Raw genomic sequence first — 16,137 nt, forward strand, 5'->3', positions numbered from 1 at the left:
GTGTTCCCGGATACCGGAACCTATTCCTCGTACTTATTAGCTCATGTATGAGGCAGGCGCAAGATTCGATCTCGATGTGATACCACATCGTGGTTTACCGATTCTCCCATCGGCCGTGAACTGCCCACAAATGCCAACGGCAGGGCTTTCGCCACACGATGCACCACGAAGCGTCGTTACACCACGGGGTTCGGAATAGGCAGGCGGTGAGAAGGGGGAAGGTGGCACGCAAAGAGGTGTGTATACATTTGTGTGTATGTTGTATGCGTGTATTTGTTTGAATGTGGGCTTTGACGCAACAGCGTGAACAAAGAGAATCCATGATGCACTTGTCTCTCGCGGCTCATCCTATTTTCTCGGTCCGTTGATCTGCATCGTGTCGCCAGTTAAACACGGATTCCTCGCGAATGTACGTACATTAGAATACTTGTGTTCGCACAACGCCTATGTAAATGAGCAATCTCGAGCAAGCCGTTATAATTGACACTGATAATCGACCCGCCCTGAATGTAAATCACGATGAGAATTTTGTTCTCTCCAAGCTTTATTCGAACGTGTTAAAGAGTATTTTCATGTGATCTATCGATAACTAGGTAGCGCGAACGATGAATCGACGACAAAATCAGATTTATACCCGGGATTGGAAGATCCGATATACGTTATATGTGCAGATCGTAAAATACAAACTGCAGAGACGCAATTCGAAGAAAGGATGATGCCCTCGCGGAAATGTGAAAATACCGAGGTGCAAGCGAATGGATATGCAAAGGGAGAACGTGAGAAACAGAGTCTGCAGTAATGGCAATAATGCACGTAAATGGCAAAGACATGCGGCTTATGGTTTAACAGTAAACGCTTCTCGCCGCGGATAAACGGAATAGAGAAGTAGAACTCAAGATGAAACTCCTTTGTGTTGGAAAGCCTCGTAAATACTGGCACGATTACTCCCTGACGCAATCCATAATGCAGGAAAAACGATGCACGATTACACAGTCAGCTAGCCAAACCTAATCCAAAGCTTTTCGCCGCGATTCTATGCAATATTCTCTTTTCTTTATTTGTTCTTCTCTCTTCCTCCTCCCATTTCCCTCCTTTCCTTCTTGTTCCTCTTCTCCAAGCACCTTTCCTGTCAACGATCGAAGAAGAAAAGTGGAACAAGGAATTTTCCTCTTTTCCGAACTTCCTCCTTTTTATATCAAGCGAGACGGGTCGGTATCTATTTGTAGCTGCAACGAGCTGTGGGCGCGGAGATTGCATGTCGCTATTAAAGGGGTTCGGCGTGAAATTGATCTATAATATCGGGGTCACTATCACTGTAAGGGATTATAGGCAAATCTGCATAGCGATTGAGATAATTGAAATTGCAATTACACGAATTGCAATTATGCAAATCATATTGCGGATGTGTCGCTTTAAGTTTCGGGAATCGCTAATTTTAGCAAAGCCGAAAATCCCATTGAGAATATACACGTCAAGCATATATACACATATTTATATATTTTTTTTTTGGTTTTTAATCTATATGTTGTAAAATCGCGCTTACATCATATAGACGTAAAAGGCTAAAGTTCATAATTTTTCCTTAAAACTATGAAGATCTTTTACTCCTTAACGTCCGCAAATAACTGCTATTTGTTTTAAGTAAAAATTATGAAGCTCTGCTTACTTACGGCCACGGCTGCGTCCCACGATAAATATATTGCAAGGCATGAAAGTCCAAAATATTTTATCGCAATTCGCCGCTCGTACTATCGCAGTTTGTTATGCTTCCATGCCGGCCATCTTCAGCCGCTATATTTTCATCTTCGCGAAATATACTTCGCGTTAGATCCCACGACTGCGTATTACGACACTCGCATAAACGACCGGTCTTAAAGTCACAGTACACCAGCTGGTGCTGACCTGAAACTAATACAACCTGCCATCGCGTAGATATATCCCGCAAACATTATATTCGCATATCGTTTCGATCCGTCACGAATACTATCTCTGACACTCGGCCAAATATTATTTGGAATTTCTCGACGTGAAGTATACAAACGTGCTTCAATCTAGCGAGCAGTCGTCAAAATTTTAGTTCGATTTATACTTTATGAGTTTAATACAAACTCTTCTCCAGTATAAATAATATGATTTCTGAAATTTGAGAAATTATGTTCAATTCTCCATTCAAATTTGAAGTTTATTAAAATTAACAATTCCTGAAATTTAAAGTGACGTGTTAGAAATAAAATGTATATTTTCCCTATAGTATAAAAATTATGAATATTATGATAACATAATAGAAAAATTATGAACAAACCCATCATTGATACATTAATAGCCTAATAAGAAAAAAAGAGAAGTGGTGCTAAATACACGTTAAGATCGCTCCTCTATTTTATCAGCTTTTTGGACTAACATACTTTTACATGCAAGCGACGTAAAAGTCACAGCCGCAAGATGTGCGCAGGTGCATCGGCGGTGGAGTTTACTAGCAATCTCTCGCGGAAAAGTAAAACAACCCGTCGTTCCAGTTGCAGCCGCATGACACCCCGTGCATCCATTCGCCGAATGCTGTATACATATGATCGTGAAGAGGATGGCAAAGGCAGACGACGCGGCGACGAAGGGGAGGAAGGGGGGCGGTAGGAAACAAAAGCGGAGGGAAAACTCTGGCCATGCTGGTAGCTATACCGGCATATTTACAGAGAGAATAGAGGAGAGGAGAATACGTTTTAGTTTTGCATTTGTCGCCGAGGAGAAATAGTGCTGAGAGAGAGAGAGAGAGAAGAGTGCTCTGGTAGGTAGGTAGGTAGGTAGGTACGCGTGGGTGGATAGCGACGCCGAAGGAAAAAGGGAAGTGGAGGAAGGTGATCGTAGGTAGGTAGGTACCGGCGCGGCGGCGGTAGCGGACCGTCGACCGGCGATGGAAAAGAGGACGACAAGAGAGATACGAGACTGCTATCTAACCGCGTCAGCGGGTGTGAGTCGGGCTCGAGAGAGCGAGGGGGATGCAGGTAGCAACAAGGGGTGGCGGGCAAAACGACGGGGACGAAGGACGGGAGAGAGGGTGGAGAAGCAGGATCGGGTCCCATGTGCCTGTCACGGTTTTACAAGTCCATAAAAAGAGGAATTTCAGACTGAGTTAAATATTGCTGCCGCCCTCACTGAATTTCAAGCACGCACACGCGTACGACCGCCGCCGGTACATATATAATGGGGCGCATCCACAGAGACGCGACCGCGCACCTTTTCACACGTGTAACGAGCACGGAATGGCGGGAGGAATCTTCCTGTGATATTTATTTGGCCGTCATGTGCGTGCTTGTTAAATTATTTCAGGTTCGCCCGGACCACGCGCAAAAGTCGATGCCATTTGGAAATGTCGCTATATATAGTGAATTTCATTCATCATTCCCATTCGTTCACGCATTGTTGTAACTGACAATAAATTCTGTTTCATATAAGTTCCGTGTCGTGCTTATAAACGTGCCATCCGATAACGCTTGTCATCCTATGAGCGTGAGAAACAATATGTATTCGTAAAAAGAGAAATAAAAACAATCTTTCCTAATTCGTCCAGTTTGCATTGCATAATCTGCATTTATATCAACCTTCCTATGCGCATGAGCATACAGAGATCGTGGGAAGAAAGTAGTTATGACGGGTTTCATGGTTTATGGCTGATTCTCTGGGGATCCCAGACACAGGAAGTAAAAGAGATTATCACAAGGGACGTACGCTTAATCCCGAACTACCGCTGTACCGGACAGCCTTACGCGTAGAAGTTATTCTAGAAATACATGGAACTGTGTTACACCAAGTCCCATTTCACTGAATATCCTATGCTTTATCTACGTACACAAACGTTGAAATAATAAATTATACATGATTACGACAAAATTAGAACTGCGCACTTAAAAATCCGCGATGAAACTTGTAAGAAAATATGTCATAACTGTGCTAATAAGATTTTTTTATACGTAAAATAATATTACATATTTTAACTTTATTTTACATTAAAAAGAAAATAAATATAGAGTTCTACGTCATAAGGCTCTTTTTCCAGTTTTATTCACTACTCAGAAATAAAATTGTAAATATTCATTATCATGATAAATAATTAATTTTAAGCATTGATCAATGCTCGCTGTGCGAATTTATAGGTAATATTCCAACAATTTCTCTTTTTAACAATAAGAAAACTGGGACGCTGAAAACACTGTTGCGAGATGCTGGGAAATTTATTTCCGACACGTTAAATCGAATAATGCAAAAACTATAATAGCTTGTCGGATTGTGACGATTCTCGGAATTGGCTTCTACGCGGTAAATATAAGTGTAGATTAAATATTTTTTCAAGAACATATTTTTATTTTAATTACTTAAGTATTATAACTTTATTAGTATATTATAAAAGATAAATTATTTTATGTAAAAATTTTATGCAACATTACGTCATCTGAAAATGTAAAAAAGCATAGTATTCTTAATGAAACCATTTGTATTCAAGCAAGATTCGAATTTGTTTTACGAAATTGTATTACCGTACATTAAAAGTTCTACATAGAAATTCTCATCGCCAATGTATACTGGTCTATACGAATCTCAAACATTAGTCGGTATTAAATATTCGATTAATATTTTATTTAATTAAACATGGTGAGTAATTATGAAATCAAAGTAAAATATTATTAACAATTAATAAATACTTTTTTATAATAGAATATTAATTTAATGTCAATGGCATTGAATTATTTTATTTCAACCGACAAATTCATTTAATCTTTCTTTTACGGTGATAGGTTTTGTAAAATAATCATTAAAAGAGAAAATATGATGATTTTATGCAGAAATATAAAACTTTTATAAAATTTATATAATCACTTTTGAAAAGTATATGAATCAATACTTGAATACAGAATAAAAATTAGAACAATAACAAAATAAGAAAAACAAGCATTTGTATATTTTTTAATCTGGCTATATTTGTAATGTCAATACTCTTAAATTTCCAATTTTCATGCTTTTAAAAAATTGCAAGTTATATTTTTATCGTAACGTTAAAAAACAATTGATTTGAAAAATCATGTACGTGCAATAAGCATTATAAAAATAATAAATTAATTATAACGACACAAATAAATACATATTTTATATAGACATATATTTTAATAGTTAATATGTTGAGAATGTGTGTGTATAAAAAGTATATTGTATTAATATTGTATTGATAAATAAGTTATAATACTCTGTTTAATTACAATTAGATAATAATAAATTTCTAGTACAAATTTTATAAATTAGATATTATTGATTTATTAATGTTGCTAGATTTCATTAATATTACAAATATTAAATTAATGTGAAAATTTTGAATCAAATTGTTTGATTTCTTTGCTGCTTTATGTATTGTGTTGCTTGATAAAATTTTCCTAACGCATTTACACAATATTTTTGCCGAATGTTTTTGCATAATATACACCCAAAAAATGCATTTTACTTTGCAATGAAACAGCTTTAAAAAATTCTCTTTTAGAGTAATTCTCTGCTCGGACCAATTAGTATGCGAGTCCAACAAGTCGAGCAAGTATGGGATCAAAGGCAAAACGCACGATGCTAAAAATATTTTTCGTGTAAAGGCGAAAACTGGGCATACTCACTGCTCGTGTCCTGTTTTGGTTGGTTACCCGGCGACGTCGCCCAATTAACTTTCATCTCCTGAAACATCAGAAAAAAAGAAAGAATGTGTTTAATGCTACGTGATAATGCAAAAGGACATAATTTTTTCAGGAAGCTTAAGAAATATTGATATATATTAGATAAGTAAACTTAACATTAAAAATTTTTTTCTCGATTACATATACAGTAAATTTTTAAATTTATAAAACAATATAAGATAAAATTTTTTTTACAATAAATTAAACTTTACTGTAAACATTTAACGCGTAAAGGATACTTGAGTGCGAATTCACACCCACAAAATTTTCAACTTGTAAACATTTGAGAACAGACAAATTTGGCGGTTTTCTCCCACAATGTGAATTATGTTTGAACTTTATTGTTTGAAGTAGAAAAGTCCCAAGGATCATTTGCACCTTAGCCTTTGCTTGAGGCACATTGAAAATTCGTTTCGGTGCGAATTCGCACCCACATGTCACATACGTGTGTGAAATCGGGGAATATGAGAAAAGTGAAATTATTTATCTGAGCGATCTAAGAAGCTTCATTATACAAAACGTAAGTATTTTTCAATCAAGATTATTTATTTATTGTATATAAGTGATAAAAATAGTTATTTTTCTAAATTTTATGTAAATATAATATAAACATTATTTTTAAACCTCACATATTAATAAAATGATTGTTTATGCATTTATAACCGTGTTTTATTTATTTTCTTACTTCCAAGAAAACCCAAACTACCCACTACCAGGAAAAATTATTTATTTATATTTTATTTAATTGAAAAACTATTTTTTACTTAAAATACAACATTTCATTAATAAAATTCAGTAAGGTTTGTATCATTTTATTAAAAACTAAAAAAAACAGTAGTTATTTATTGAAAAAGTAGTTTTTCCAGAAATGGTTTTATTTAACACGCAGTTTTGAAAACGATTACGTTTTTTTTTGAAAATTTAATATTATCAATCGATTGGTTAGGAAATTTTACATTGGAAAACACACGTTTTGCTTTAATTTTGCTTTTTATTTTCAGCAGATATAAAACTTTAAAAACGCTTTGCGAATTCGCAATTAGGTGTTCTTTACGGATGTTCAAATGAGATGTAGCCTTTACGGATTAATAAGTTTACTGTAATTTTTAATTCAGTTGTATATATAAAACGCTGGTAAAAAAGCTGGTAAACATATATGTAATATATGTAATAAATAAAAAATGTTTTTATTTTATTAACTAATTTAATTTGACTAATCGTAAAAATAAAAAAAAATATTTAATTCTAAAGCAGAGTAACGCTAACTTAATAATCAATGAAAATATCAAATCGTATTAAATAGAATTCATCCAAACTATGTGTCATAAAGCTAGTCGTTCCCTCTCACTTATAAACCGTTTTTATAGATCCACATTCTGCATTGCTATTGACTTTTAGAGCCACCGAAATTTCTTAGACAAACTTAGGAGAATCGATCACATTACTTCTAAATCGGATCTGCAGATTCCGGCAGCGAGGAAGTGGTTTCACTTTGGAGAAGACGTCGGGCGGCGGAAATGGGACGTGTCGGGTATCGTCGAGTCCTAACAGACGCCGTAAACTGGATTCTTTATGCATCACCGTGTACCCGCTCGTAGCGTCGCAGATATTCGATAGATAGTAAAAGTCATTTCGGTGGAATCGATCGCGGCCCAGAAAAAAAAATGAAGATACGTAAAAGTGACGAGACCACGAGCGAGCCGCGGAATAAGTTTTGCCGTATTGAATCTCGCAACGAAACGTTTTGCAAAGAGAGCCAAGTTAATTTAGAACAGTAACTAAACTATTTATGCTTGTAAACTATTACGCCCATCAATGATTTGATATTTTCTTTTGTCGGAAGGTACTCTCTAACAGAGAGTCTCTACTATACGAATGATAGAAATCCATCGATTTTATCGACAACGTATTGTTCTCTCAGACAGTGCGATACCGACCTACCTCTTATAAAATATTATCGGCAATTAATAAGCCCTCTGGGAAAATTCAATATAAAAACATGTGTTAAATTCATCGACATATTATCTCTCCATTTCAACGAATTTTGATATCAATATATTATATATGATTTTTTCTCAGAATATAATATCGTTTTTGTTCGGTGAAAATTTTTTCTTATAACAACATCAACGTACCTTTCACATTTAATTTAAATATATTTTTACACAAAACTAAAATCAATTTACGATACATCCCTCGGTCACGTGATTTCATTTCTCCACGTAATCCCATTGCCAATTAATGGCGTGATAGATTTCACGAGCATGATATAAGCAGGAAATAGTAAAATGTTACGGCCGAAGTACGCGGATAATAAAAGCCACGCGCACGATACGCAGAAAATGTAGACAGGGTTAATGGAAGAATGGTGTCACCAACGTGGACGACACACCAGCCGTATCAGTACGTGTTAATTCGCTACACGCAACCCGCGTGGCGTTGATATTGAATCGTTACTTTTCATTTTCTTGGCCGTCGGCACAGTCGACCCTCGGCGTCGTTCGTGCAGTTCTCTGGCAGGTACGGTATTTAACTCTCTCGGATTATGAGGTTTTATGAAACTGGCGCATAGGCTGAGATAAAAAAGCGTTTTAAGACGCAGCAATTAGAAAGACGGTTATTTTAATAAAGACCGTACAATCAAACGATAACTTTCTTTTTACGTGCCTTTATTATTCGAGTCAAATTATATTCAGCAAAACTCGACGTACCAGAATTTTTCCAACGTATTTTTTTTTTGTTCTTGCTTTTAACTGAGATAACAATAAAATTGCCTGTGCAAAATTACAATGCATGAAATATATCAAAAATGTATTTTAACATGAAAACGCGAATATGTTGATTAATGGTATGATAAATTTATTGAGTTTCTGCCAGTAATTTTTAAAAGCGGCTTTAACATTTCATTATGAAGCTGACACGATGCAGTCGGACGTAATTAACAATTTGTAGCTATCGATACGCAGTACAGCGAAGAAATTCTATTATAAATTCTGTTATAAAGTGAAATGGAAAGAAAAATTCTTTATTATATTAGAGATTCGCGTGTGCATTTTGCAACACATATGCTGAAGAAATTGATGTAAATTAGATTTTGGTAACGCTTTTGATTTAACTGTTCGTGGGATTTGCGTCTCCGCGCGGACATATTTTTCGTAATTTCACGGACCCGCATTTGTATGCCGATGCTAAATGCACACCTCTAAAATCGATATAATCGAATGATAATTGAACCGAATTATGGCGAAATGTGCGAACAGAGGCAAAATATTCCGTCCCGCTTGATAAAGCATTTACGCCCACGTGGTGCTTTGTACGATTACCAGCCAGCCGCGCATCGTAAACTATTTTACAAAATATATTTGGAAGCGACATTGGGACGCCGCAACTAAACGGTAAACTAACCGTAGCAAATAGTTTGCCGGATAGTATATTGAACACCGGTGTGTGTACAGAAGTTAAATAATCTGCGTTATTGTCTATTATGTAGCAACCCCAAATATAAATTATCTCTAACCGGCTGATAGGTTCGTTCGTTGTGTGGCATCAATGACAAGGGATAATAGTTATTGCACCAGCTAAATTTAAATGAATACAATAAAAAATAATATCTGCGATGCTCCGCTATTTCCATATTTATTCCGACACTCAACGCTTAATCAGATTTCTCCGAGATTTCTGCTAGAATAGTTGTTTCAGAAGGAGAGGGTATGTGTGGGGTGTGTATATGTGTGACAGGAACAAGTAATGTTAACGGGGGAAAACCGCGGCGCGGAAAAGTGCGCGGAGGATAAGGAATACGAAGCGGGGAATAAGTAAGTAAACGAGTGACTATATAAGTAAGGAAGCGAGTAAGTCTGGTAAGTAAGTAAGTTAGGATAGGACGAACGGGCGCGCGAGTGCCCAAGACGGCCGGTACGCGAACACGGGGGCCCGCAGTGTGTCTGCAGCAATTTGCAACTTTTAATAGTTAGCGGGTTGCGAGGTCGTCTGCCGGTCCAGAGCCCGTTGTTTTATGGTTTATAGAGGAGGAAAGCAAGTTTACATGTCGTAGTTTTGAACAGTTAATGCACACGCGCCTTATGCTGAACCCCGCCTCTTGCCATATTTATATATTAAAGGGTGAAGTTTCCGTCCGATACGCCACTTTCGTATTACGCTAGATCTAAAACTTCGGTTTTGAATAACCCGCTCGCGAAACGAGGTCGACCTAGTATTCCAACAGCCGCGCGAAATGACGACTATTGATACCTCATGTTCCAATCGTGCAATCGTGTCTACACTATATATTTTGTGAATTTCCTCACCTACGTTTATGCCTAGAAGTTTACATTTTTAATTCACTTTTATCAAAATGATTATTTATATACAAATAATAAAAAAATAGACATGCAAACAGATGAAATGTTTTTATAAAGAATTTATTCCAAGTTCTATAAAAAATCTATTCCAAATTTTAATCTAATGTATAACATTGAAAATTGTATGATTTGAATGTCTGACGATTCAAATTGAAGAGCTTTATATAAATAAATAAAACATAAAAATAGATAAAATACATCAATTTAATGTGTTTTTTATTTATTTAAAACAGCAATAAAATGCACATTAAAAAATGTATAATTAATGTAAGATTGGCACAGGATAAATTAAAATTTATATCATTAATGATATAATGTTACATTTTAATTAGTAACAAAAATCTAATACCTAATTTCACTTTTCATATGTTTTTACTTAATTTAATCCTTGTATAAAAGCAATTTCAAATAATCCTGATGCTCACATGATCTGCTGAAGAGACACTCCTATATTCACGAATGGAGGTGACACAAGAAAAATCGGAATTCTTTATCGCCTTCATACCATCGCGTAAACAAATTCGGGGAATTTTCTGGTCGGCCAAGTGTGAGATCCGTTTTGCCTTTTGCAGCCTACGTAGTAAGCTATGCTGGGAAGCGACAAATCTTGCCTGCAAACTATCGAACTGTTGCACAGAGTATTGCGTACTTCGAGTATTCGTATACACACCGAGGGGAGAAAGGGGATGGATCAGCGTGACACTTTAATGCAAGGCTTAGACCACGGTAGTAGAGCGATTACATATTACAGATGTGAAGGTTGAGTTATTGCGAGCGAATATCGGCAGGAAATCGGGCAGAAATTGCAAGCTACTGCACTTTTGACCTTAGCCGGGGCAGTCGCCTGCCGGTCAGATATTTATTGTCCTATTATCGTGATTGATGCGCGGTTGGCTGCCCACCGGCTAGTATCTCATATAAGTACATTTAATGGGGTAAGGCCGTTTCGGACTTTCGCATGACGAAGGGCCGCCGATCCTATATTGTCGTTTAACGTTATGGCCGATGCGGCGTCCAATACGGCGGGGTGGATTTGTAACGTTTTCTTACTTATGCCTTCTTATTTTCTAGCCACATGGCGCCATTAGTCGACACGGCACCAGTAACGCTTCTCGCCTGCTGTGGTAATAAGTCACGGAAATGCTATCGTAAGAAATTTACGGAACACTCGCTTACTTTCTGCGCGCACGAGAAACACACTCGCGAACGGGCTCTCTCTCCTAAACCCCGTGACAATCCGTGTCGTTTCAATCGTTAATTACACTGTAAATATTAGTACTTCGAATGCTCGAGGTACATTGACCTCGCTCGTTTCTAGGTCTAATTGATTCTTTTACCGTCGCGAACACATGTGACAACTATTCCGCGCGAAAAAAAAACCCAAGCGTTCTCGCAAGAGCTTAAGTGCTGTAAATCATTCTTTCCGAGAGAGATAACTTTTCGCAAATTTACTCTATTTCGATGCAAAAAATATATACATACATTTTTAGTTTCTTCAAACATTTATAATACAACGTCATTTTTGGAGAACCCATTTATCAAGTATAACGGAATAAAGAATAATTGTAGAAAATATGTAGAAATATATTGTAATCGAAATATTATGTTTATTAAATGTTAAATTTAATTTATAATATGATTTAATATATATTACTAGCCATTTATAATACAAGTAAATTTTTGCAGAACGCATTTTTTGAATCATAAGATCTTTTGCGTTTTAAAATTTTATTTAAAAAGTCAACACGCATCTCATCGTGGATTAAATTATGCAAAAAAGAAAATATACAAAGTTAAATACTTCTCAAAACCTACTATTTTTACTAAATATCTTTATCATGCTTTTCGTACAGCAACATATAAATATCTAATAGTCGTTACAAAAGGTAAGAAATTAATCTCGGAAAAAAGATGAGTCGATAATTTATGTATTAATTTCTAATTAATCCTTAATTGCTAATTAACTGACTGAAAACAAATCAATCGTAGAATCGCGCATTAGAATAATCCGTTAAGATAAGTATTTTTTGTTTCACGTATCAATATATTGTAAGCAGAAAATTGATTTATAATGTCACTTTCAATGCAACCACAATAACCGCTATAATTTCAATAGTGCTTGAATTTCAATTTGTTCATTATTAACTGATTACGCTGATTAAATAAAATTGATACTGTGAGCTTCAGTCACAGTATATTTATGAGTTAATCTGATCAGTATTGGTGCTCAAAAAGGAGGATGTTAAGTTAGAGATGTTTTTGGATCAAAATAAAAAAGTTCCGAGATGAATGTCCCTTGAAGGTATGCGGTATGCACACGTACATGCAGTGTGCATATAGCACGTATACACACGTGTGTAAAAATAAATGGAAATAATTAACCTCGCGAGTAGCAAATAATATAATATAAATAATTATATTTATTTACCACGTGGTTGCTCGTCATTGCCAGATATACCTCCCAGATCTTTTCCATCACTGACAAGAGAATGAGATTCCAATATGACATTGACATAACACTTGTATATACACAATACACGGAAATACGGTTAGTTACATGCACGTGCCGATTATTGGAATATGACGATTGTGTGGCATTTTCGCAGAACTTCCGCCGTTAATCCGATGCAATGCGCACTTTCTTATATTATGAAAAATTACGCGAATAAAAGTGTGTTCACACAAAGCTGGTCGCTCGACAATTCGCTGGTAATATATTATATGTTAGAGACGAAAGTTTTTCATGAATTGCTAGTATTATGTAGATATGTTCGCTTTGCTTGTACTTTTCGCTCTCTCGAACGCCTAAATATATATATTTATCTCGTTCTAAGTGCTAAAATTTTTGAAGAATTTAACCGACGTGAACAAATCTATTGAATTTACACGTTTATGTCAGCAAAGTAGTCTGCTCGCTCATTGAGCGGAGCGATTGGTTTCTACTTGATTCAATCACAGTGGTTCAACCATTTCAACCAATCACATTCTTAACCGACAGTCACAGCTGGAGTAGGCTTGTGTGTTTTTCAAACGCATCCTTCGCGATTGAAAAATCGATTACGATTATTTAATTTTTTTTTAATTAAACACGTTGTAACATTGTTCAATTCAAAATCGATCCGTTTAATACGATTATTTCCTTAATAATTAAAAACTGAGAATGATATCGGCATCTTTCGTACTGATACAATTTATTATTTGATCCGATAATTCGCGTATTGCTTAATTGGTAAAATGACAAACAAAATTACATTTAAATTGATGAGAAACTTAAAGCGCTGTGCAAAATATATTTGACTCTAGATTCTAGCCAAAAGTGAACGCGGAAATAGAACTCTCGTTGGATGCTATATAGACATAATAATATACATAGATAGACCAAGCATGCCATATAAGTATAAGCATGGGCGACACGTGCGAGAGAGGAAACAACACATGATTTTCTCTTTTCTCTTTAACACACAGACAACATTTGTTAGAGAGAAAAAAGATAATCAGATGTAGTTCCCTCTCCTCGCACGTGCCACCCATGCATATGGCATATATATGTACGGTCTATTTACAGGTGCATTTCGTTTTATGCATAATGTGCCATAATGTATCATTTTATCCTTATTTAAAAATTCGTTACAAGAGTAAAATGATACATGCATGAAACAGAACGTACCTTGTACTATATATCCACGGGCGATATCTGCCGATTCGAACTGTATCGTGCGAATGACAACACGAGACAAGTCTAGCGTATCTCGTGGACAGAATAGTTGCGACACTTTTTTTTTTAATTTGGTTTCGGAACGCGCTAATATTTTGCAAATGCGAACCACGATTGGTGTACTATCTTTAGTTTAGAGAGAGTACAATCCAATCGTGGTTCACATTTGCAAAATATTAATGCGTTCCGAAACCAAATAAAAAAAAGTGTCGCAACTATTCTGTCCACGAGTGTACGCGCCGATATGCTCAACCATTAAAACAAACACTAAGGCATACATAGTCATTGTATCGTCGTTTTGAAATATTACTTCGATGTAACGATTTCGTAAAATAGAATTCTTTCAAAGATGCGACCCCTCACATTTCATTAGGACGGGCTCTACAATAGAAATCGTAAGCAATCGTAGGTCGCAGGTCTTAAGTCGTAGGAAATTGACCAATCACAGTCGATTGTAATTGATCAATTTCCTACAGCTTAAAACTTGCTGCTTACGACTGTTGTGTAGATCCCGCACTTTTACAAAGGAGCTTCGCACAATATTTATACACACTATATATATATTATATATACGTATACACAATTAGTAAATTGCATTTTCACAATACTCGCTCGCTAGCGCTATAAATATAATTAAAATTTTAAAAAAGTATTAATAAAATACAAAAAAAATTATTAAAACATTCGTACGACATCCACGAGGTTTCTCAAGATCTTAACTTATTCCGTGAAAACAAGTATACGAAGAAAATGAAACACATTATGTGATACTGAGATACTTAATAAAGAAGGAACGGTTACAATCCCGGTGTCGTATTGCGCTCCCTTTGAAAGCTCCGCGATATTTAGTTATTAATTATCCGTAAAGTAAAATTGCATCGCGTATGAAATAATGAAAATTATTAGTTTGACAAGTAATAAAGAAAATAATGAATGACAAATTACTCACTCCATGATCGGTTCGTTGTTGCCCGATAGCTCCTAGCTCTGTTCTCAAATTCCACAGATGCACTCGCGTAGGTACAACACTCACTCGTGGAAACACGATTACACATACGAATTATTAGGATATAATAATCGCACAGCATTTTGCCGCACATGTCAATCAAATGCAATACGCGATACGAAATTCTTACATTGAGAAAAATTACGGTCGCGAAGAAAAAATATAACATTACGATATTCCGCTTTCGACATTCGTAATATTTCTTTCAAATCAGAGACAATAGCTTTTCATAAATTGCCAGTGTATAAATTGCCATCGAATTTATATTGTACGATTAAAAAATATTAAATACGAGGTTAAACTATTACTTATTCTTTAATTAAACGCGTCGCAAAGTTGCCCAATGAATCTGTTTAAGCCGATTCTACGATAGTTTTGTAAGTTGTTGTAAATCATAGTTGATCATTCTGCTCACATTTGACTGTGATCAATCAGTTTCTTACGACTTGCGGCTTACAACATTATTGTAGAATCGGCACTAATAATTTACAGGCATGTTTACGTCAGCAAAGTAACTAATCCTGCTCACCGAGCAATTGAACGTGATTGACCTGCTTTTACTTGCCCAAACATTCGACAAGCAAGTTAGCTGTTTTCTAAATATTTACACAACGTACCCTATGCGTTGAGATATTTAAATTAATTGATAACTGTTATTTATCATTTAATTAAACGCGTTGTGACGTTGCTCAACTCAAAATCCATTTAATATCTATTTTATTTCCTTAATTATCAAATATATTTCCTTATATTTATTTAGATATTTCCTTAATAATCAAAAGCTTCGAGAATGATCGGTATCTCTTTCATGCTGATCGCGATACATGAATTATTCGATCTCGTAATTTACGCGTCGCTCCGTGCTTTTAACCCGAAAATTATAAGCGATATTATATTTTTTCATTACATTCGAATTGACAACAAGCTCAAGGTGATCCGCAAAATATATTCGATTCCACATATTCTTAGAGAAATAATTGTTAAATATGTATACCAATAAAATAATAATTTACATATATGATAATAACAATTTCTAACCTCTACCGCGGATTCGAAAGAATAGATCGCGAAGAATATTTGATGAATAGCCGTCGTCTCCGTATGTTTATACGTAAATAATCGCTCAAGTTAATGACTCACGAAATCCAACAATTCTTAACTTCAAATTAGAGCAGCTAATAAACGTAACGAAAAAAGTTTGCCTTTCAGCGTCTCTCCTTGTCGCGTCGCGTCGCGCTCCAAATAACATAATCTGAGTAGCTGACAAATCTAATAATACACGCAGCGTCGGTACTGTCGGTAGCGCGGCTCGCATGGTTTGCCCGCCACCTTGTTACTGCCCGTTCCCCCCCC

General features: G+C 35.7%; 1 protein-coding gene across 2 annotated transcripts in view; it reads right to left on the reverse strand.

The window, feature by feature from the left end:
• Positions 1–5,300: 5,300 nt before the first annotated feature.
• Positions 5,301–16,137, reverse strand: part of LOC105449927 (TOX high mobility group box family member 3-like) — a 177,209-nt gene continuing 166,372 nt past the window's right edge. Inside the window, exons 1-2 of one of the 2 annotated variants that reach the window (XR_974391.1) lie at positions 14,728–14,791; positions 5,636–5,703 (exon numbers count right to left, since the gene is read on the reverse strand). Coding sequence is in view for 1 of the 2 variants with exons in the window: in XM_011689397.1 (XP_011687699.1) it covers positions 5,602–5,703 (102 nt within the window). In the remaining variant the exon portion in view is untranslated. Of the gene's footprint in view, positions 5,704–14,727; positions 14,792–16,137 lie in introns of those variants that run through there. The other variant, XM_011689397.1, reaches the window with a different exon arrangement.

Source organism: Wasmannia auropunctata, unplaced genomic scaffold, assembly GCF_000956235.1.
Source record: "Wasmannia auropunctata unplaced genomic scaffold, wasmannia.A_1.0 LD336071.1, whole genome shotgun sequence".
NCBI classification, from domain to species: Eukaryota; Metazoa; Arthropoda; class Insecta; order Hymenoptera; family Formicidae; genus Wasmannia; species Wasmannia auropunctata.